The sequence below is a fragment of the Grampus griseus genome, assembly GCF_964374135.1.
Source record: "Grampus griseus genome assembly, chromosome: 7".
NCBI classification, from domain to species: domain Eukaryota; kingdom Metazoa; phylum Chordata; class Mammalia; order Artiodactyla; family Delphinidae; genus Grampus; species Grampus griseus.
Window position 1 is genome coordinate 38,679,053 of NC_139001.1, and position 23,238 is coordinate 38,702,290.

The window sequence follows — 23,238 nt, forward strand, 5'->3', positions numbered from 1 at the left end:
TCGTTTAGTAGTGAATAGTAACTCTTAGCAAGTTGGTGATACTGTAAAGAGACCTCAGTGGGATGACTGAATTCTTTGAACTCATTAGTGGCAAAGGAACAGGACATTAAAAGTTCGTTCATTATTACTACTTTGTTTTTATAAATGCTGTTTTCTCCTTCAGATGCTTCTCCAGAAGCTGTTGGCACAATACTTGGAGTCAATACTGTGAATGGAGACCTAGGAAGCCCTTCTGATGAGGAGGACATGCCAGGGGGCCATCATGACAGCACGGTTTGTTCCAATGGACCAGTTTCTGAGGAAAGTGCTAATGGGACCCCCAAGCATTCTTTCAGGACTAGCTCTACTCTGGAAATAGACTCAGAAGAATTAACCTCTACTTCTTCAAGGACCTCACCTCCCAGAGGACGTCAGGATTCACTCAATGATTATTTAGATGCTATTGAACACAATGGCCATTCCAGGTCGGGTGCAGCTACTTGTTCGGAAAGGTCCATGGGAGCCTCTCCGAAACTAAGGAGTAGTTTTCCCACCGACACAAGACTCAATGCAATGCTTCATATCGACTCAGATGAAGAAGACCACGAGTTCCAGCAAGACCTGGGTTATCCATCCTCCTTGGAGGAGGAAGGAGGCTTGATAATGTTTAGCAGGGCGTCAAGAACTGATGATGGGAGCCTGACATCTCAGATAAAGCCAGAAGACAACACGGTGGAGAATGAGGAAGCCTCCACCAATGAAGCTGCTTCCTTCGAGGACAAGCCAGAAAATCTTCCAGAGCTTGCGGAGAGCTCCTTCCCCTCAGGCCCAGTCCCTGATGAAAGTGAGAATGCCCCGGAGTGTCAGCCGAGTGCTGACCAGGGGAGCACTCAGTTGTGCGGCTCTCAGGAGGTAGATCAGCCCACAAGTGGGGCAGACACGGGCACTTCTGACACGTCAGGAGGAAGCCGAAGAGCCGTCAGTGAGATGGAGTCCCTTGATCAGGGGTCTGAGCCTTCCCAGGTGTCCTCGGAAACAGAGCCCAGTGACCCCGCCAGGACAGAGAGCGTGAGCGAGGCCAGCACCAGGCCTGAGGGAGAGAGTGACCTGGACGGGGCCGACAGCTCCTGCAATGAGAGTGTCACCACGCAGCTGTCCTCGGTGGAGACACGGTGCTCATCTCTTGAGAGTGCGCGGTTTCCCGAAACCCCAGCCTTTTCTTCTCAGGAGGAGGAAGATGGAGCCTGTGCAGCAGAGCCCACCAGCAGTGGCCCTGCTGAAGGCTCACAGGGTTCCATATGCACTCCTGGTTCTTTACCTGTAGTGCAGGTGCCCAGTGGAGAGGAGGAAGGGCCAGGGGCAGAATCGGCTACTTCACCTGACCAGGAGGAGGTGGGGGAGGTCTGGCAGCGGAGGGGGAGCCTGGAGGGAGCTGCTGCTGCTACTGAGAGCCCGCCCCAAGAAGAGCATGATGCGGGGCATGCCCAAGGGGCTTGTGAAGGGGCCACTGCCCAGGAGGAGGGCGCGACCGGAGGTAGGATGTAGAAGACAACGTGGCTCGTGGCTCGGGCATACCTGCTCAGAAAGAAGTCTTGTGGTTTTGGCCCTCAGTGGAAATTGTACTGCAGGGCACATATTAGCTGAATTCTTCTCCTTGGGGTTCAACAGCTTTTTTTTTCTTTTAACATCTTTATTGGGGTATAATTGCTTTACAATGGTGTGTTAGTTTCTGATGTATAACAAAGTGAATCAGCTATATGTATACATATATCCCCATATCTCCTCTCTCTTGAGTCTCCATCCCACCCTCCCTATGGATCTTCTTTTGGTGGAATAAGAGGCCTGTCAGATAACAGTCTTAAACTTAGATAATGAACCTCAAGGCTCTGCATCAGTGCGGGCACCTGCTCTGCCTAGAAAGGTGGCCCGGTGGGTGGGGGCACCCCTGGTCCACACAGGCCTGGAGGCCTGGGATGCGTGCCGCGCGCCGGCACATTCAGTGCGCCTGGGGCTCAGTCCTCTTGTCTGGGCAGTGTGAAAAAGCATAATGAATCTCTGGCGGGACCTGGGTTTGTAGATACAAAACCAAACAGACTGGCAGCATCTACGTTAGTGTTATCTGCAGGGTTTTCAGGAACATCTTAACTCGCTCCTTATTGCATGAAGCTACAAAACAGAAGGTTAATATGTGGTTTGCATCAAATGTCATATTTTTGCCTTCTGCAGTATAAGAAATGTCAACTAAGTTAGGTGATGCATTCTGACACTTGAAAACAAACTGTTTGAGGATGCAAATTTACACATAAAATTTGTTTTCTGTCTCAATGAATGTGGCTCAGTAGAATGATGCCTTTAAACTGTTCTGTTATAGCTGCATCAAAAAGTCTGAGTATAATTTCATATGCCTGAATAGCATAGACTCAGAAATAGAAATGATTTTCTTATTCTGTTACTTATTTTTCTACCTATCCTTCTTTTCTTCCTCCACCGTTTTTTGTTTTTTTGTTTTTTTTCATTATCTTCCAGTCATTGTGTGACCCTAAAGCATTGCTACGTGACTAGGACAGATGCCAGGGTGGGAAAAGGCAGGGGACGGGGAGGAATGGGTCCAGACCGACATCTCCCTAGAAGACCCACTTCTGACTAAGCATCCACCTCCCATTCTCTTCTGTTGTTTCTGGGTCCTCATATGGGAAATGAGATGAAAAAGCGATAAGAGACTAGCCCCAGGACTTTTGTTAGGTGTTTTTTTTCCCAAAGGCTGTTTTGATACTGAAGGGGAAAACAATACTCAGGTAACTGTTTACCTTTAATCCTAGGTTCTCAAGCCAACGGCCACCAGCCTTTGCGATCACTGCCTTCAGTGCGCCAGGATGTTAGCCGGTACCAGAGGGTGGACGAGGCTCTCCCACCAAGTGAGGACCTGCTAACTAAAGGGCTCACCTCGATCAAAGGGTTCAAGGGTGACGGGACCTAAAGGATGGTTGCCCAGTCCCCCAGAAGTAGAGTTCTGGGAGCTGCCACGTGATTTAGCAGATACAGTCTGGAAAGTGCTTAGCAGAAGACTCCTCTCTGGCACAGTTCCACCAAATGAAAGGGTAGCTGGGGGAAAGTAGATACTCTAAAGTAAAAGAGATCCAGATGTTATGGACAATAGGATGTATAATAGAAAAAATTTTAAGTTTGCATAGGCAGTATGAATTTTCAGTTATTAGACAAATAGGTACAATCTCTTAGAAGAACCTTAGCTCTAGGTAATATACTGCTTTTTATTCATTTACAACATTTTAAATCATTAACTACAGGGTCCTGGTTTTTTTCCTTAGGAATATCCAGAGAAGTGTTATTAATTTCAGAAATTAGTCTACTATTTTCTGGACCATGATGATTATCTGGAGATTTGAAAGATATTTCTTTTTTTTTTTTTTTTGCTTTCAAGAAACACGTAGCACTTAAAGGAGAGATGGGTGAGCACTAGGAATGCTGGGAAAGTATTGCGACCTGAACTCCAAGAGCTGAGTGATGCCCATGGCCAGTCATAGTCTGAATGTAATTTAAACTCTATTTAAGTTTCTAGAATCCCTTAAAGCAGTATTACTCTGTGAGAGCAAAGCATTTTGAAGAACAGTGATAAAGCTCAGTAAATACTGTTTTTAAGAACACATTGGAAAATACATCTTTCTGCCTTACTGCTTTTCCTTCTTGTTCACCTTCTCTATTCGCCCATCTTATATGTGATCATGGCAAGAAGTGGATGCTTTTGGCCCTCTGTGTTTTAAAAATGGTGGGACATAGAGCAGGGGCAGTATGCATTTAAAGGGCTAAAATGCTGAGTAGTTAGTTTTGGTGAGTGCTGACAAAAGAGCTGAATGGTGCTTTGTACAGTTTGTCAAAATATTGACTTAATCGTTTGTAAATACTGTTGTGCACAGATCCTCCCCTTGTTCATATATTTGGATAGCTGAGGGTGGTTACTCATAGGAAACATATATTTTAAGCAGTTTTTAAAAATCATCCAAGAGATTAATTAACCATTGTGTCATCTTAAGCAGGTGGAGGGGAAAACTTCCTTACTGTTTACCCTTGGAGAAAACATTAGAGGCAGAAAAGAAAAGTATTCCTGGGTGATATTTAGATATAATTGGAGAAAAATGAATTAGGAACACCAGGAGAGAATTCTGGGAGAGCTTTGTTTACATGAGTATGTGGATTAATAGTAAGTAATCAGAGTTTCAGGCACCTGGACAGGAGGCATAGCATTGCATCAGTGTATGGATAAATGGCATCTTCCTGGCCACATCCAATTGCTCTGAATTTTGTTGGATTCACAGTTTTGGTCTCTAGATTGTATTTAATAAAGACAGGTACTTTCCTGCTGAAATTATGACCACCATTTGTGCTGTTTCCATGCATTTGTTTAAACACTGATATTTGCATTACACAGATATAATGCTAAATTTTAGGATTTAAAAAAATAAACAATTGGCAGTTCATTTTAATAAATTAATATATCCAAAAGGAAAAAAAGCACGTTAGTAGTATATCCAATTTAATGAGTAACTGATGAACAGCGGCGAGGGGAGGAATTCTTAAGAGTTGTTCCCTCTTGTGCAACTTGCAATTTGCAGATTTGGAGATTTACATGATCATGAACCAATTACAGATTATGGTCTGAGCATACCTGATTACTGTTCAACTCTGTCCTCACACTGCTTTGCCCTCTCCTATTCCCAGTCGGTCTCATCTTTTGACAGTCTAATCACTTGGCTGCCTGTGCTAGTTGTACGTCCTGCCCGAACCAGTTCTCTGCCTTCCTTGCCTTACTGGGCAGCTCTGCTACTGTCTCTGGCCATGCCTCTTAACTCAGAGCTGTGGCATTCTGCATTCATATATTGTCTCTCAGGAGGCTCAGCTAAGGGGCATCCACTTGGAGTATGCAGATTGACCTGTCTCTTAAATGACCTGGCTGAATTATTTTAAGGTTAGGGATTATACTTTTAACATTATTTATTATAATACCTCAGACTTGCATAGTGGTTTACAGTTTACAAAGAATTTTTAGCTTTTTTAAAAAAATTCTTTTTAACAATTTTGTGAAGTAGGTCAAGCAGGTCTTATCCATAATTTATAGATTGATGGGTAGAAATCAAATAATCTGATTCTTTCACTTTATAGATGGAGAAATTGAAGCCCAGATAAATTAAGTAACTTGTTTAAGATTCCATACTAGTAAAAGTTGAGACAGAGTCTCAAACATTTTTTTCTACTCCATGATCTAAGGTTAGAATGGTAGGGACTGTTGTGTAGGTAGATGAATGTAAATTCTGAAAGTTTGGTTAGCGGCAGAGTGGTGACATATCTTGGTATGTTATCTATTAGGCACAAGAATCACCTGAAATTAGAGGGTTTGGGGGCTTCTCTGAAACTGCATTATATTGTGTTTTGAGGGCAGACCTAAGAAGGCTGAAAAGATGCTCAGCTTTCTTCTTCCAGGTGAAGATCACTTAGCAAGACCCTTCTCTGGGAGGTCCCTCCAGTATAAGAAAAGTGGTGACAGTGACAGTACTAGCGACTGTCTTTTGGCCCAGATGGATTTGCTCTGTTAAGCATCTGTATTAGACTCAGACGTGCCTTTTCCTCTCTGTATAGGTCACTATCCACACACCTGCAGGACAGTCTACTGAAGCATGATCCCCCCCCCCACTCTGGATTCTTTTTCTTTTTCCTTATTATTATTGTTGTTGTTATTTTAGCTTGTATTTGCCTTAAAAATACCCATGTACTAACATACAGTGAGGAAACTACCTAGTAAAGTTTGCTTCTCTCTGAAGATTTGCAAACTCAACTAAGGGGATTTAGAGGTATCCTTGCTATGCCTCTTCACTCTTATGGCTGATGGCATGGTCGTCTGTGTGTCAGGGTTATAAGTTAGTCTCTGAACGTCTGTTTGATCTCTTTTTATGTAAAGCAGGTTTTCTTGTTTGTTTGCTTCTTCCAGCCTTATTCCTCCTATCTCAGGACCAGGGAACAGATGTTGGACAGAGACCACTCAGCTGTAATGATGATTGATCGATTGGTTCTCAAACTCTTACTCTTGCGTTAGGCCATGGACCCCCTGCGCTGTGACCTTGTGGGCTGTGTAACCTCAACCACTGGTTGAGAGACATTCTGATGAGCCATACAAAAATAAGAAAGCTCTGGTTCTTAAAGGTGGCATGGCACTATTGAGAGCCTTCCAGGGAGGCAGCTTGAACTTGAATATGCACTGAGTGCCTTAAGAACCTGCTGTATCTTCTTCTGAGGTGATTCATAGGCTGGCAGCTGGAGGTTGTTCAGGGCTGAAGCCCACTAAAATGTCATCAGCATAATGAATCTTGGTCTTTTTAGCATTAGGATAAGTGGGAAAAAATGGCCAGCTCAGCCCCTTCTGAAAAACTATTTTAGTTTTTTCTTTTTTGGCTCCAGTGTAATTGTGACTTAACCCATTACTGTACTTGGCTCCAGTGTAATTGTGACTTAACCCATTGCTTACTGGAGACAACAGGAAACTGTTGAAAGGTGTTTTTCTCCCAAAAGGGTAGGAATAGGAATAGATTCCGGATGAACAGTCCACAGTGGACTCTTATAGGATCCCAGGCTTATTGCCATATTTTTAGGACTCGTGTATTATTTATGTGGTGGGTTCAAATGAGTAGCTCTGGAAAAACACAGGGCGATGTTTATCATTTTGTGCACTTTTGGTTGTGCACTTTTGTTATTAAAGCATCCTTTGAAATGAAGGTTTAAAAGAAGGTAATGAATCTGAAAAATACAATTAATCTTATAGAATTTCTACTCTGTTTAAAGCTAGGGGCTCTTATTCTCTAGAACCTTATTCTCTAGAAGGTTTAAAAGAAGGTAATGAATCTGAAAAATACAATTAATCTTATAGAATTTCTACTCTGTTTAAAGCTAGGGGCTCTTATTCTCTAGAACCTAAAAGTTAGTTTGGAGAAAAAATTCACACTTTTAATCTAAAAAGCTACTTCCTTAAAAATCGAATATTAAGGTCCAAATTATGCAGCTATTTGAGATTTTTTAAACTTTTTATTCAAATATAATGTACATGTAGAAAAGAGCACATTCAGCCTGCTGAATTCTCCCAAACTGTGCCCACCCAGGCAATCAGCACCACATCTGTGGTCCCTGGGAGGCCACTTGTGCCCCGCTACCAGTCTCCAACCCCCACTCCTGAAGAGCAAGGGGACCTACTGTCCTGACTCCCCAGAGCACAGACAAGTTTAACTTTCTTTCGTACTTTATACAAATGGATCATACTTCTTTGAGTGTTTAAATAAGGAAAAAATAATCCATTAAACACTGATTTCTGGCATCTATTACAAAGCTTTTTTTCCTTAAAAGTACCCTTAGTTTATTGTGACTTCATCATCTCACCATTTTGGTGAGGATACCACGGTTATTATAATTTTTACAGTGGGTTTATAAACTTACTTCACAATATTCAGGTACTTCGTTTTCCTTAATCCAGTTACAACCAGGTCAGTTCCCTACTCTTAGTCCTCTCACCGCTTTGAGTTCCGTAGTAGACACTCCAGTGCTGGCTTCCCCTGATATGTGATTCATCCTGTCTAGACATTGACCTTCTTCCCAGTCTCAGCACTCACTGAGATGTGTTCACGTCTTCATCTAATCACCTGGGTGGCCTAGTGGAGACCAAGGTCTAGTTTGAGAGGAGCGAGAAAGAAGAGTGATGAGATGAAGAGGGGCCATAGTGATGACCCCTGCCCCCTGCCTACATATATTGATTCTAAAAGTTGAAAATATCTAAGACCTGCCCAGCTCTACCTCCCTGCATCTGGAATTAATGCTGTGACAGTGGCTTGGCATAGATTTTCGTGCTAACTCTCTGACTTACCCTTAATATCCAGCTATTTAAAGGGGGCTATTATATTTGAATCTCAGGGTGTCTTAAGTGTACACTTGCTCCTGGATTTCAGTTTGGGGTATTTAGGCTGAAATTTAGTTTCTTGTGAGCCCGCACTTCATGACTTCTAAGAAATCCAGCATTAGCTCCATGGGTTTGTCCAGTAAGTTAGCTGCTGTCTTAAGTTCTTGTTAATTTACGTCAGTGTTCCTCAAATTTTAGTGTGTCTAGGAATCACCTGGGAAGTTTGTTAACAATGTAGATAACTGAGTCCTGGCTTCAGATAGTCTGATTTTGAAGACCTGGGGTGTGTCCTAGGCATCTGCATTTTTATTGGTCCTCACAATGATTCTGACACATACTGTCAGAATCCCACACCTTGAGAAACATTCTCTAGGTAATAGTTTTCAAACTTTATTATTGCTGTGAAGCTCTTTATGGAAGTGAAATCTTATGTGCAAGACTAATATGCACAACAGATAATGTTGGAGCTGCAGTGTTTAAAGTGGGGTTGGCAGGTGGTTCAGCAGCCCTACTCCTCAGGACCCCAAAGCCCCTGGCCCCAAAGGCTTAATTAACTTAGAATCTATTTTGGAAATTCTGGCCTAGACGTAAGATGTTGCTAGGACCTTCCTGAACCTAATGTGATAAAATGGGTGTCATTGCAGATTCATGTTATTTTAGAACTGAAAGGGACCTTAGCAATGTTTACCTCTGTCTTCTAATTTTTTAGGTAAAGAAACTGTGGGCCATAGAGATGTAGTAATTTGTTGAAGGTCATGTAGCAAAGGTATGACAAAGCCATGGCCAGATACAGGCCTTCTACTTGCTAATCTAGTGCATTACACACACACAAATGCATTACACACACACACACACACACACACACACACACACACACACACCCAACACATTGCTGTCAGTCTCGCTGCACACTGATTATGTACCCCAGTTTACAGTGTGGCAAGACAGGGAAGTAAATGCCAAGATCCTAGTCTTCTAACCCTGCCTGTGTGATCTTAGCATTGTTTGTGAAAGAAACTGATACCAGGCCATGTGTTCTCATATGCTTTCTTAACCAAGAACAAACCAGGCCTCATGTAAATACTTACAAGCTATTAAAGCAACCATACCCCCACCCCCACGAATAGATAATGATAGATAATGATAGAGGACTGACCTTCCTACGGGCACCTCTGCTGTCTTGCCTGGATGGAAGGGTATTGACCGCTTGGGTAAGAGTAGATATGTAGTTCACGAATAAGCCAATAGCATAACAGTCTTTCCCAGTTCAATGCCGAGTGTCCACTTGAAACCAGCAGTATAGCATTTCTCTTTATGGGGACTTAAGTAACAACCTCAATTTAAAGATATGATATTTGATAGGGAGAGTCTTAATGTGCATCCAACATCCCATATTCTTAGAAAGCAAATTTTTGGACCTTGTTTTTCCCATTGCATAGAAATGTCTTTATTGAGATACAAATGAAGGTTATTCCTGGCCTTTGTGGAAAGTGAATACAAGATCATTTTTTAAAATTTTTATTGGAGTATAGTTGATTTACAATGTTGGGTTAGTTTTAGGTGTACAGCAAAGTGAATCAGTTATATATATACATATATCTACTCTTTTTAGGTTCTCTTCCCATTACAGAGTATTGAGTAGGGTTCCCTGTGCTATACAGTAGGTCCTTATTAGTTATCTATTTTATATATAGTAGTGTGTTGATGTCAATCCCAATCTTCCAGTTTATCCCTCCCCCCGACCCCCCGGTAACCATAAGAAGAATCATTTTTTAATAGCTTTACGTTATTTAAATTATTTATTCATTCATTACATGCTATGTGCAAGGCACAGTGGTGAATATATTTGGAGATACCCCCTCCTCCATTTTCCTACCCATGTGGCCCGCATACAGGTCACATTTCTTGGGGTAAATTCTTGTATAGTTTATTCAAGGAAAAAGTTCCATCTTTGAAGATACTTTTCTAATATTCTTTTGTCAGAGAATGGAAAGTATGCAGCAGTGTGTTTTCTCTTCTGCTGTAACTGCCAGAATACTTAGAGCCAAGTTGTAGTGACAACCTTATCTTGGGAGCTTGGCAGAATCTCTCTCTCTGCTTCCTTTAGTTGGTTTCTTTTCTGTTTTTATCCCTAATTGACCTATCCTACATATTTTTAAAAAATTGGAAGCTTCTGTAAACATTCTTGGGGGGGAAGGAATGGTCATTTGTTTCCATGTGCATTTGATCTGACATATAGTATGTGCTTGAATTACCCTGGCTCTAATGAGAGAGGAATGCAGTGGGAATACTTGTTCTCAGAATCTTTGAGATGGGAAAGTGTGCGAGGAGCAGAGCCAAACAATGGAATGGATCAAAGGTTTTAGAAGATGGTTCCTGAAAATGCCTTTATGTGCTCACTGTTTGTCAGCATATGGCAGGCTGAGCAGGAGGCCTTTTGGAAATGTCCTACTGGTGGGATTGTAGCTGTGCCCAAGTAATTCATTCTTGGCAGCCTGCTTCATTGTGAGTCCGCGTTACCCTGGAGCATGAGTGACATGGAGTTGTTTGTTGTCTGTGTGGTGCTTTTCCTCACAGAAAATTTTTCTTTCCCTTGCCACGTGTCATAAATTATGATCGGCTGAAATCAACAAAAAGATATCCTTCCACTCCCAGCTGAGGCAGTCTTCAGGGGTCTTCCGGTGCTGGCTGGGATCTACCTTGCAGGTTTTTGCAATCCTAAGGACTTAGTTGGAATACTTGTTCCGTTCACCTCCAGAGTAGATGCCATAGCTGGTCAGGAGCAAACATGCTTTCGTCCTGGTCTCTAGGATGAGACCCACGGCGTCTGCTGATAAGCTGTGTGATCACATGGAGAGTTTTGAAATTAACAGAGCTGCTCAAGAGAAAGGTGCTTATTAATTTCAAAACATATTTGTCCTAGAAATAGCAATGTATAAAGCACTTTCCTGGTTAAAGAATAGATCTCTGCTGTTTTCATATGTTCCTATATAAATTAATATAAATTACCCTTCCCAATTGCAATCAATTTAAAAATTGTTGCCTTTTGTAAAGATCAGCTCACGCTCTGCTTATTTTTGTAGGGGAATGGCCTTTTAGAGAATTCACAGAGGTGGGATGGCTGGCCCTGAAGACTACTGTGCTTGCTGTTTTTACTGAACATGCTCTTACATATTTGTTTACAAAGACTAACACATTTAACGAGCTTGCTTAAACATAAAAGTAAATAATCTTTTAAAACATTGTATTTATTTAAGGTTGGAGACAAGTCATTAACCTTGCTCTGAAAATGTATTCCTCTTTGGGAAAGTGTAAATGGAAGTTTGTAGATAATGATACTGTTTGATGACTAGGCTAGCACTACCTTCTTCCGAAGACTACATCTACTAAAATTGTGTGTAAATATACACGTAGGAATTTCCAGCTGTGAGCCTGTCATCTAGGTTGGAAAAAAAACAGAAGAAATCAAGTTTGGGTGAAAATAAACATCAGTACCAATTTTGATGTGAATATCGAAAGTAGTATGATACCAACTAGTAATTTTTAAAGTTGCTCATACGTGAAGGATGAGCATTGTGGGTGGATCTGGGAGGATCCCCTACATTCAGGGATTCTTTAAGGTGTTGGTTATGCACACAGGAGCTGTTTTACTAACTGGTCAAACATTCTGGAGTGGACTGGGGGGAAGTGCTGGATTATGCACCCAGGTATACGTTATTAGCCCCAAAGTATAGCATGTCAGGGAGAAAACACGTGCTGCTTGATGAACCACGTTAATGGCTTCAGCTGCCCCTCCTAATCCCTCTCTGTGCACTACTGCTGTTTAGACTGGGAGGCACGCATTGACAGCCATGGCAGGATCTTCTACGTGGATCACGTAAACAGAACCACGACTTGGCAGCGGCCCACAGCTCCCCCTGCCCCGCAGGTGCTGCAGAGGTCCAACTCCATACAGCAGATGGAGCAGCTGAACCGGCGGTGAGGATGGGCAGTTTTGTGGTTGGGCTCATTTTTACACAGTGCAAAATGGAAAACACGGTTGCCTCTTTCATCTCTGGGGGTCCTGTCACTTCTCTTGATTCATAGACTTCATTGAATGTCTCTTGGTTAAAAATTAATAAGCGCACACATCCACAGCTTGCTTAGAAAATAGAGAGGAAATAAGTAATGAGATGACCCCTTTAGTCAACCCAAGGCACTGATTTTTAGTAAAACAGCGCATATACACTTGTCATTTGAAGCCAGATAGCTTTTTAAATATCTAGAATCTTCGTTCATAATGCATCTTTATTCGTTACCTAAGCTTTTAAAAATCTGTCCTTCTTTTCCCAAAACTAATTGCTATGGAACAAAAGTTGTTCTTTAACAATATAGGAATTTAGTTTCCTTTGGTTAAAGGCCACAATGTTTTTTTAAATTTTTATTAATTTGTTAAGAAAATGTTCCACAGACTATGGACAGAAGAAATTAAATCCGATGGATTTACTTAACAGATGGCCCAGAAGGTCAGAGGATAGAGGTTTGGGGAGGAAATGGTCAAGGCTGGGAAGATGGTGAAAACTTCTGGGCTCTGGGGGAGCAGTTGAGCCCTGTGTTTTAGAGGCTGCTGTGTTGTAACTCTAGGCTTCTGATTTTAGATACCAGAGTATCCGCAGAACCATGACAAACGAGAGGCCTGAGGAAAACACCAATGCGATTGATGTGGCAGGGGAGGAAGCCGACTTTCACCAAGCCAGTGCAGGTAAGAGCCTTTGGTTGGTTTGTTTTGTAATCTCGCAAAAATAGAAAACAAGTAAGTAAGGATTTCCAAGAAATGAAGCTTTCTTTAAAAGGACTTTTGATCTTCATGAAGACCAGGTAATTCAACTCAAAAAGTCCAATTCACCAGACACCTCTTCTAACCCTTGACTTTTTATTAGTACTAAGAAAAGAACAAAACCAAACAGGATATAAATTACTTTAATCTCTGGATCTGTGGGTTAGTAGAAAAAGATGGAATCTGATTACTTACAAAATCTAAGGATGCATTAAAATGTTAATAGTGGGGACTTGCCTGTTGGCGCAGTGGTTAAGAATCCGCCAGCCAATGCAGGGGACACAGGTTCAAGCCCTGGTCCGGGAAGATCCCACATGCCACAGAGCAACTAGGCCTGTGCGCCATACCTACTGAGCCTGCACTCTAGAGCCCGCGAGCCACAACTACTGAATCCACGTGCCACAACTACTGAAGCCCGTGCATCTAGAGTCAGTGCTCCACAACAAGAGAAGCCACTGCAATGAGAAGCCTGTGCACTGCGACAAAGAGTAGCCCCTGCTCGCCACAACTAGAGAAAGCCTGCAGCAACAAAAACCCAAAGCAGCCAAAAATAAATAAATTTATTTTAAAAAATGTTAATAGTGACTAGAAATATTATTGAGTTCCATTTTAATGTGATGGAGAGCAATTGGGTTTTATGCATGATTTACAGAGAAGTAAAAAAGTGTTTGGGGGATTAAAATAATAACAAATGATATAGGTGTTGTTTTAAAATATAGACGGAAGTGAGTAGATGTTTCCAGCACGTGCAGAGACCTCCCTGAAAGCCTCTGTGGTCTGCCCCGTCTAGATTTCCGACGGGAGAACGTCCCGCCCCACTCTACCTCCAGATCCAGGCTCACGTTGCTGTTACAGTCTCCCCCCGTGAAGTTCCTCATCAGCCCAGAGTTCTTCACTGTGCTGCATTCTAACCCTGTGAGTATCAAATCCGAGAGGATGTGAGGGAAAGAGCACCAGGCCAGAGGAAATTATCCTTGTTTACGTCATAACAGTAAGAATGAAAATAGCTAAGTTTACCGAGCACCACATGTGTTCCATGCTCAGTGTTAAGCACTACCCGTGGCTTAACCCATTTAGCCCAAACAAACCTACGAGTTAGATAAAACTTCTATTTTTCCAGATGAAGAAACTGAGGCACAGAGAGCTTAAATAACATGCTCAAGGTTATACAGCTACTAAGTGTGATAGGTGGGGTTAAAATCCCAGAGATGCTGACTCCAGGGTCTGTGCTCTTAATGACCACCTTGTTTTGCGTGCACAAGTATAACCAAATATCTGAGAGTTGACAACAGGCGTTGGTCAGATTGAGCTTTGAGATACTGGTACGGGCTCTCCAAAAGAAAGAATGAATATAAAATGTATACATTGCTGTAATCTGAAAAAATAAATCCATAAATAGAGGAATTTTTTAAAGATACATGAGGTTTGTATGGGAGATCAGGATTTTTGGGGGGGGGGCTAGTGGGAGGAGGGGTAATGGTGATGTGTTTAGGATGAAGTGGATTTAAATTTCCCTCCTTTTACTAATATGGCTATTCTTTAGAAGCCCTCCCTCTGTAATTTTGCCAGAGGCCTAAACATGTTAGCATCAGCTAAAAGAATCAACCTTTTGTTAACCAGAAGGTTATAAAAAACGTCAGCCTTTTAATCATTGTTTAAATAGAGAGAAATCATTTTGACTGTCTCCTTCACTTGTTTTCTTTCATTTCCCCCCGTCTTGACTTTTAACAAAAATTCTACCCCTTTCCTGATCTTGGTTCCTTAACCAAGAAACCCCTTGCTAGCTTCCAATCCCCACCCCATTAAGTCCTCATGACAATCAGTTTCTCCAGCTCTATTCATGTGCCCCTTTCCCACATTTATTTTGGAATTACCATCTGGAATGGGAGGTTTTAATTTTACTCAGGAAGTGTTAGCCTCCTGGAGGCACCAGGGTATATGAAGTCCATGGGGTGACAGTGGAAAATGTTACATACCTGTTCTCTGGTCCTGAGCGTGATATTTATCTCAGACATTTCTAGAAGGAAGGAGAAGTGTTTGAAAATATTATATAGTTTAAGCCAAAACTTGTGTTTTGGCGCACGCGTGCATGTGTGTCTGAAGAAAAAAATTAGAGTGTGATAGGAAAGTTGGTTAGAAAGCATTTCTTTGTGATGTAAATCTTAAATTGTCTCACAGAATAAATAACAGACACTGGCTGGTTAAAAAAGAAAGGAGTAGGAGGGCCTTTTAGGTGGAGCGTATGCATGAGCAAAGACAGAAGTGAAAAACATGTCCTATATGCATAGTGAGTTATTTTAATCATCCAATAAATATTACTTAAAACACGGTTGATGCTAGAAATTATGGTAGGTGCTGCAGACACAGTGGGCAATAAGATCAAGTTCTTATCCTAGAATGGGCAGAGAATGAAGGCTACCTTAGAAAGATGGTTCTAGAATACCTCTCTGAAGAAATAATTTTTGAGTTGGAAGTTGAAAGATGAGAAATCATCAACCATGGGAAAAGCCAGGGGAAGCTCATTTCAAGCAGTTGAAACAGGAAGTGCAGGGGCCCCAGGGCTCAGAAGAGGGCAGAGGGGCTGCTGTGTAGTGATAGAAAAGGGGGTAGTGTGATACTACGTTGGAAAGTCAGTGAGATCCAGATCATAGGTCTGCCTATGGGACATGGCAGGGGATTTAGATTCTATTCTGAGCAGCGGGAAGCCATCATGCACTTAGAGTGTGACATGCTTGGATTTGGAGAGCGTAGAAAGGCAAGGGTGGAAGCAGGGTGATGAGAACGGAGGATCTTCACGGTCCAAGGGAAAGGCAGCGATGGCTGGAATACTGGTGTTGGCGTGGAGATGGAGAGAAGTGCACGGGCTCAAGGGCTATTTTGAAGGTAGAGTCGACATGACTTGGTGAAAAACTGGCTGTTAGGGATGGGAAAAAGAACAAACGAGAAACACCTGTAGGGCTTTGGTCTGACACAGGAGTTCATCTTGCTGGGTCAGCTAAGGCGCAAGTAAACAGCTCGAAACTGGACGAGGTGTGGAGGCATCGAGAAGGAGCTTCGTGTTTCTGCAAGGTGCTGAGGGTAACAGGGCGAGCAAGGCAGGCCCTGTCCCGCAAGTCTCTGAGGGCTGAGGGAGCGGCTTCCTGGAGGTTTTAATTAGGGGAAGGTTGTCTTAGCTGCACCTGGAGCGCTTTAGAATGGGGGCCGGGGGAGACCCTGGCCACAGACATCCAGCTGTATATAACCCATTCGTCGTGGCTGGAGCTGATAAGAGCCTAGACTAGGAGGTGAGGAAATAACGAGGAAGGATCCAGCATGAGAGAATCACAGGCAGAGAGCTGGCAGGCTTTGGTGGGTAAATAGAACAGAAACTGAAGAAGAGGACTCTTGAGAGGCTTGTTAAGGGAATGTAAGAACATTTTGAATTTAACCGGACAGATTATATGCCTTAGGAAAAATAGACTGTTGGGAAAAGTAGCAGTCAGCATAGTCCAGTCACCAGGAGCTGTTGGCGAGGCTATTAGTATGCACGTATTTATTGATCAGTTAGCATACTGATCATTATCTCATGGTTTATGGGTTTATCTTGGAAGAGAGAGGACTTGGGAGAAGGCTGTTCTCAGATTTCATGCAAGAGGTATTCAGTGTAGCAACAGTTGTTTATTCCCTACTGTATGCCAGGCACTAAGTCCTAGAGATACAAAATTGACAGCAACTGTGGGCTCTGGAGCCCCAGACTTGAAAACACATTCCAATGCAGTGAGCAGAGTTGTAAGTGCGGTGATGGAAGGTTGTAGAAGATATCCTGCTGGGGTGTGTGATTAACTCTGGGGAGAAGGCATATGGGAGGAGCCATGGCTGGGTTGGCGTTTGGGATAGGTTTTAAAGACTGAGTAGGTTTCAAAGACTGATAGGTTTTAGAGATTGAATAGGAACTTGCCCTAGATGGGCCAGAGCTCTCTAGGTAGAAGGAGCAGCATTTACAAAACAGGAGATCCATGAAGTTGCAGGGCTGTCTTAGTAATTACTATAGAAGTACTGAAACCGAATTACTAGTACAGCAGTTTGGTGTTGCTGGTGTGCGGAGACCATGGGACACTAGTGAAAGTCAGATCTGAGCCTGGAAAGGTAAGCAGAAGCCAGATTACAGGAACCTAAACTCGTGTATGTGACAATTCTAGGAGATCGTAGACTTTCATACAAGGAAAAATGGGATAACATTCAGAGTTGTCAGTCTAAAACAGAAAGTGTCATGCTGTGGTGGGAAAAGCTTTGGACTTGAGGTCAGGTAACATGAGTTTTCCTTTGTTCATTTGTTCATGCATTCATTCAACCAATAATTATTAAATGCCTATGATTTGCCTAGTACATTCGAGACTCTCAGGATACAGTGGAATAAAGATCAACTAGTGAACAAGAAAAGATAATGCAGACAGTAAAATGTGTCGTGAGGCAACTGAAACAGTACAGGTGACTGGGCTAGGGTGACTTGGGGCCAAGGTACTGCAGATGCTGGTTTAGGTCAGGTGGATGGCAAGGCCTCTCCAAGGAGTCATATTCAAGCTGTTGTACAATGTCAAGAAGCCAGAAAGGCAAAGGTCTTGGAGAAGAACTTTGCTTGCCAAGGAAGAGCAAAGGCTTGAGGACAGGAATGAGTTTGATGTGGTACATAGTACGGTCAGAGAGGTGAGCAGGGCTTCAAAATGTAGGGCTTGTGTGATCTGGCAAGGAGTTTGGGCTTCATTCTAAATGGGCTTTATTCTAAAAGGGGTTCCTGTGGGGGTGTAGTTTTGATGTTTTTAAAGTTTCTTCTACCTACTGTGTTGAGACTGGGTTTTAAAAGGCAAGATTGGCATCAGGGAAACGAGTGAAAAGGCGCTGTGGTGAGACATGGAAGGGACTTGGACTAGTGCAGCAGCAGTGGAGATGGTGACAGGTGGATGAATATGGCACATATCTTGGAGGGAGAGCTGACATTCTTCACACTCTTTTGTCAGTGAGGCTAGCACCTTCTTTGTTTTGCTAGATAATAGTGTTTGAATATTGGACTTATTTTTCTTCATTGTGTGTGTGTGCACGTGCATGCGCTATTTGCAATGTAATGGCACAATTTGAACTTTAATCTGTATTATTAGCATTTTATTTTCTTCACCAATTTCTTAAGTCTAGAACTTATTATTTAGAAAAGGTCAGTAGGCTTTTTCTGGAAAGGGCCAGAGTGTAAATATTTTCAGCGTTTGGGCCAAGGACAACATGTAAATGAATGGATGTGGTTGTATTCCAATAAAACTTGGTTAGCAAACACAGCCAGTCAGCCCATGAGTCTATAGTTTACTCACTCTTAGTCTAGACAGCCCATAAAACAATATCAAGGCCTGATTTGCATTTACCGATTTCTTCAGTGTTGATATTCCCACTGTGGCCAATTTCAAGCTACCATCTTTTTACGGTGTGCGATTTGTGATTTCTTTTTGTTGAAGTATAGTTGGTTTACAACATTACATTAGATTCAGGGGTACAGCATAGTGATTCAATATTTTTATAGATTATACTCCATTTCAAGTTAGTACAAAATAATGGCTATTTCCCTGTGCTGTGTAATATATCCTTGTTGGTTATCTATTTTATACATAGTGGTTTGTATCTCTTAATATCCTATTCCTATCTTGCCCCTCCCCCTCCCTTCTCCCCACTGGTAACCACTAGTTTGTTTTCTATATCTGTGAGTCTGTTTCTGTTTTGTTATATATATTTGGGTTTTTTTTTTTTTTTTTTTGCGGTACGCGGGCCTCTCACCGCCGCAGCCCCTCCTGCTGCGGAGCACAGGCTCCAGACGCGCAGGCCCAGCGGCCATGGCCCACGGTCCCAGCCGCTCTGCGGCACGTGGACCTGGGCACGAACCTGTGCCCCCCCCCGCATAGGCAGGTGGACTCCCAACCACTGTGCCACCAGGGAAGCCCTGTTTTATTTTTTGATTTCACATGTAAGTGATAACATCCAGTATTTGTCTTTCTTTGTCTGACTTATTTCAGTAAGCATAATACTCCCTAGTTCCATATACATTGTTGCAAATGGCAGAATTTCATTATTTATTATGGCTGAGTAATATTCCATTGTGTCTTCTTTAACTATTCATCTGTTGATGGACACTTGGGTTGCTTCCATATCTTGACTATTGTAAACAATGCTGCTATGAACATTGGGGTGCATGTATCTTTTCGAAGTAATGTTTTTGGTTTTTTTCGGATATATACCCAGGAGTGGAATTGCTGGATCAAATGATAGTTCTATTTTTAGTTTTTTGAGGAACCAGCATACTATTTTCCATAGTGGGTGCACCAATTTACATTCCCACCAACAGAGTACAACAGTTCCCTTCTCTCCACATCCTCACCAACATTTGTTATTTGTAGACTTTTTGATGATAGCCACTCTGACAGGTGTGAGGTAATATCTCATTGTGCTTTTGACTTGCATTTCTCTGATGATTAGTGATGTTGAGCATCCTTTCTTGTGCCTGTTAGCTATCTGTATGTATTCTTTGGAAAAATGTTTTTGAGTCTTCTTCCCAATTTTTAATTGGGTTGTTCGTTTTTTTGATATTGAGTTATATAAGCTGTTTATATATTTTGGATATTAATCCCTTGTTAGTCATATTATTTGTAAATATTTTGTCCCATTTAGTAGGTTGTCTTTTGTTTTGTTGATGGTTTCCTTTGCTGTGCAAAAGTTTTTAAGCTTAATTAGGTCCCATTTGTTTATTTTTGCTTTTATTTCTTTTGCCTTAGGAGACAGATCCAAAAAATATATATTACCATGATTTATGTGAAAGAGTGTTTTGCCTATGTTCTCTTCTAGGAGTTTTATGGTTTCAAGTCTTACATTTAAGTCTTTAATCCATTTTGAGTTTATTTTTGTATGTGGTATGAGGAAATGTTCTAATCTCATTCTTTTACATGTAGCTGTCAAGTTTTCCCAGCACCACTTATTAAAGAGACTGTCTTTTCTCCATTGCATATTCTTGCCTCCTTTGTCATAGATTAATTGACCCAAGGTGTGTGGGTTTATTTCTGGGCTCTCTATTCTGTTCCATTGCTCTGTGTGTCTGTTTTTGTGCCAGTACCAGTCTGTTTTGATTACTGTAGCTTTGTGTATAGTCTGAAGTCAGGGAGCATGATACCTCCAGCTTTGTTCTTTTTTCTCAAGATTGCTTTGGCAATTCGTGGTCTTTTGTGGTTCCATATAAATTTTAGGGTTTTTTGTTCTAGTTCTATGAAAAATGTCATGGGTATTTCATAGGGATTGCATTAAATCTGTAGACTGCTTTGGGTAGTGTGGACATTTTAACAATATTAATTCTTCCAATCCAAGGATGCTGAAGATCTTTCCATTTCTATGTATTTTCAGTTTCCTTCATCAGTCTTTCATAGTTTTCAGAGTATAAGTCTTTCACCTTCTTGGTTAAGTTTATTCTTAGGTATTTTATTCTTTTTCATGTGATTTTAAACAGATTTTTTTTTTTTGCTTTCTTTTTCTGTTAGTTCATTATTAGTGTATAGAAAAGCAACAGATTTCTGTATTTTAATCTTGTATCATACAACTTTGCTGAATTCATTTATTCTAATGGTTTTTTGGTGTATACCTAATCATATTTATTGAAAAGAACAAAATTAAGTAGATATATAGGTGTCATAACTCTAAAGGAAAACTTGAGGAATAAAATATTGGGATTTTTTTTTTTTTCTGTTTTTGCGTGGTTGTTGCTTTAAGATATATTCTACTGCCCTCTTCTGGTTGTGATCATATTGCTTCCAAAATTGTCTTGATAAACCATTTCTCCTGATAATTCAAGATTTAATTATTAGTGTCATGTCTTTTATAGTTGGTATGACTGTGTTTGTCTAATAATTGTCATACATAAATACATTTCATTATATGCAACTGAATAATGTTTCCAACATACATGCCAAATAATTATTACTTCGGCTTTTAATAAACTCTCTAGAAATACATTAATTCCATCTTATACACTCCTTACTACTTAATGAAGAAAAAATATTGCTCCAAAATACTTAAATATATTCTTATAAGACAGAAATTCCCGCTATTGCAAGGTAGATGAGTTGATAGTTTAGTTTTGTCAATAAGTTCAGTTTTCCCTCCATTTTACTCTTTAGCTAGATGAGAAAAATGTAAAATCCCTTATGATTAAAAATATTGTGAAACACCTGCTTAAGACAAGACTGTTTCCATATCGCAGCATATATCTTATGGAAACAATGTTACTTGATGTTGTTCATGATAAATTTTGTTTAGTGAATAATATATACAGATGCTTATATCTGCTCCCTTGTGAGCCTTTGTATACATTTGCTATGGAGGCAGTGATGATATTTTCCAAGCATGAAATCAGAATACCTGTTCTTGATTAAGGATTTCTGGAATATGAAAGATAGATTTTCTTTAGCAGTAATGTATCAATACTTACCTGTGTTACTGAAAAGAACAGATTTATAGTAAATCAAGACTGGGCCAGGTAATCCTGGGCATATGATCACCATAACACTTAAAAAAAAAACTGCCAAAAAAAGAAAAGAGGTTTGATTATTACTTGCATTGATTGCAATTAATTGATTGATAAGTTGGTTGATTGATAAGAGCTGAGTGTTCACATACAATTTTCTTATTCTGTTGCCGAATGGCAATAACGTTCCCTCGGCTTATGTCAGTATTTTTCACTCATCTCAATATTTTTCACTTCTAACACCTCAAGCACTTAACCAAACAAAACATGTCAAGCTCTAAGGAGTGTTATTTTAACAAAATTCCACAAAGAAATTCAGTTCATAATCAGTTGATCATTCATCCAACCATGGAGTGTTTATTTCTTTACTAGGGAGATAAGACAAGAAACAACTAAGAGGATTGGGAAAGGGAGTTTTGGATTAGAGAAGGGATGATCAAAATGGACATTTTAAATCACATCAAAGGACAAGAAAACTTTACACCCTTCAGGGTTCATTTAAAGGGGCTCTGTCTACTGTTAACAGTTGCCAACTTGCCTTACTGCTTGTGAGTCCACATGCAGCAGCTTCCCAGGTGAGATCGTTCTGTGCATTATAATGAGACTGCTATGAAATAGGTCCATTTGCCCTTTCCTAATCTACTTTTGTTTCAGGTAGAAGGTCAGATCCCTTTACTGCCTATTTTCCCTATAAGACCAAAACAAAACAACAACTCAAACACAGAAAAGGATCCCTTTCCAGTTAGACCCACTGAACCCCAGAGGGCGAATAAAGATGCCTGAAGACGAAGCTCTTTCAACCTAATCCCACCTGTTTAGTATTTCTCAACTCTTTGGACTGTTCTCATTCTTAGCTCTGCTAGTTCTATCAATGTGTTTCAGTATTTTCACTGCTACTGTGGCCTCTGTTTCCCAAGCTCTACTTTCTGCCTCCAGTGAACCCCTTCCTCCCACCTCCCCCTATAATTTTCCTTCTCTATCCCTTTGAGTGATCAGGCTGTGCTCATCTCTGTATCCTCAGGGTTTAGCACAGGGCTTAGCACATAATTAGTGAGAGGTTATGAGACGCTTCTTCCCTTAACAGAAAGTGGGATGCTCCCCCAAGATCTTCAACAACTGAAAGTAGAAAACAGTTTTAGTACTATAATTCGTCTGTTAGAATGTAGTTATGATAGGTATAATCCCTTATATATTCTTGTACTTACTTCCACTCTATATTTTTACAGTGATTTTTACCTCTTCAAAGCACTTGTACATCCTTTGTTCCACTGGATTTCAATCCCACATGCCTATGAAGAAATCAGGGCAGTTGCTATTATCCTGTCTTATAGTTGAGCAAATTGAGGCAGAGAGTAAATTACTTTCTTTGTCTCTGTCCATGAGCTGTGACTAGAATCCTCACCATAGTTCTGTATGAACTGGAGTATAAATATCTTTCCTGAACAAAATTACTCAGAAAGGATATTTATATTTCAGATCATATATATGTATCTACATATATAAAATATATATTTTAAAACAATACTATACATATTGAATAAACATATAAAATATATATTTAAAAATAGAATAAACAGATGTATATATAAGCATAGACTTGTATAAATGTTATACATACATATAAACATGGATAAATAAACATATACATGTAAATAAGTATGTATGTAGTTTCTTATAGACATGTAGCAGTCTAGAGGGATGTTCCTATTTGCCTTATGTGTTTTAAATAGACCCTAGTAGTCATGTGCGTATTATTCAGACTTGAAAAAGCTGTGGTTCTAAAGGTTGTTTGCTGGTTAGTGATGAGAGAAATCTTCCTTACACTTAATTTACTTTGGTAGATGCTTTTTGCAAAGAGCAGTTGAACTTGGCACTGTATTACACGTCTCATTGAGTGGAGAAGAGGAAGATGAAAGGACATAATTAATTATAAGACCAGCCTTAAGACTCCTGTGCTTAAAGAGCTGTCCAACC

General features: G+C 40.8%; 1 protein-coding gene across 2 annotated transcripts in view; it reads left to right on the top strand.

The window, feature by feature from the left end:
* The window catches only part of HECW2 (HECT, C2 and WW domain containing E3 ubiquitin protein ligase 2), a gene marked incomplete at both ends in the record, with an annotated part of 244,574 nt that overhangs the window by 115,342 nt on the left and 105,994 nt on the right, over positions 1-23,238 (top strand). For both annotated transcript variants that reach the window (XM_082657673.1, XM_082657672.1), the window contains 5 exons: positions 164-1,513; positions 2,799-2,894; positions 11,755-11,905; positions 12,565-12,668; positions 13,534-13,658. In XM_082657673.1, coding sequence (XP_082513799.1) covers positions 164-1,513; positions 2,799-2,894; positions 11,755-11,905; positions 12,565-12,668; positions 13,534-13,658 — 1,826 coding nt within the window. The remainder of the gene's footprint in view (positions 1-163; positions 1,514-2,798; positions 2,895-11,754; positions 11,906-12,564; positions 12,669-13,533; positions 13,659-23,238) is intronic.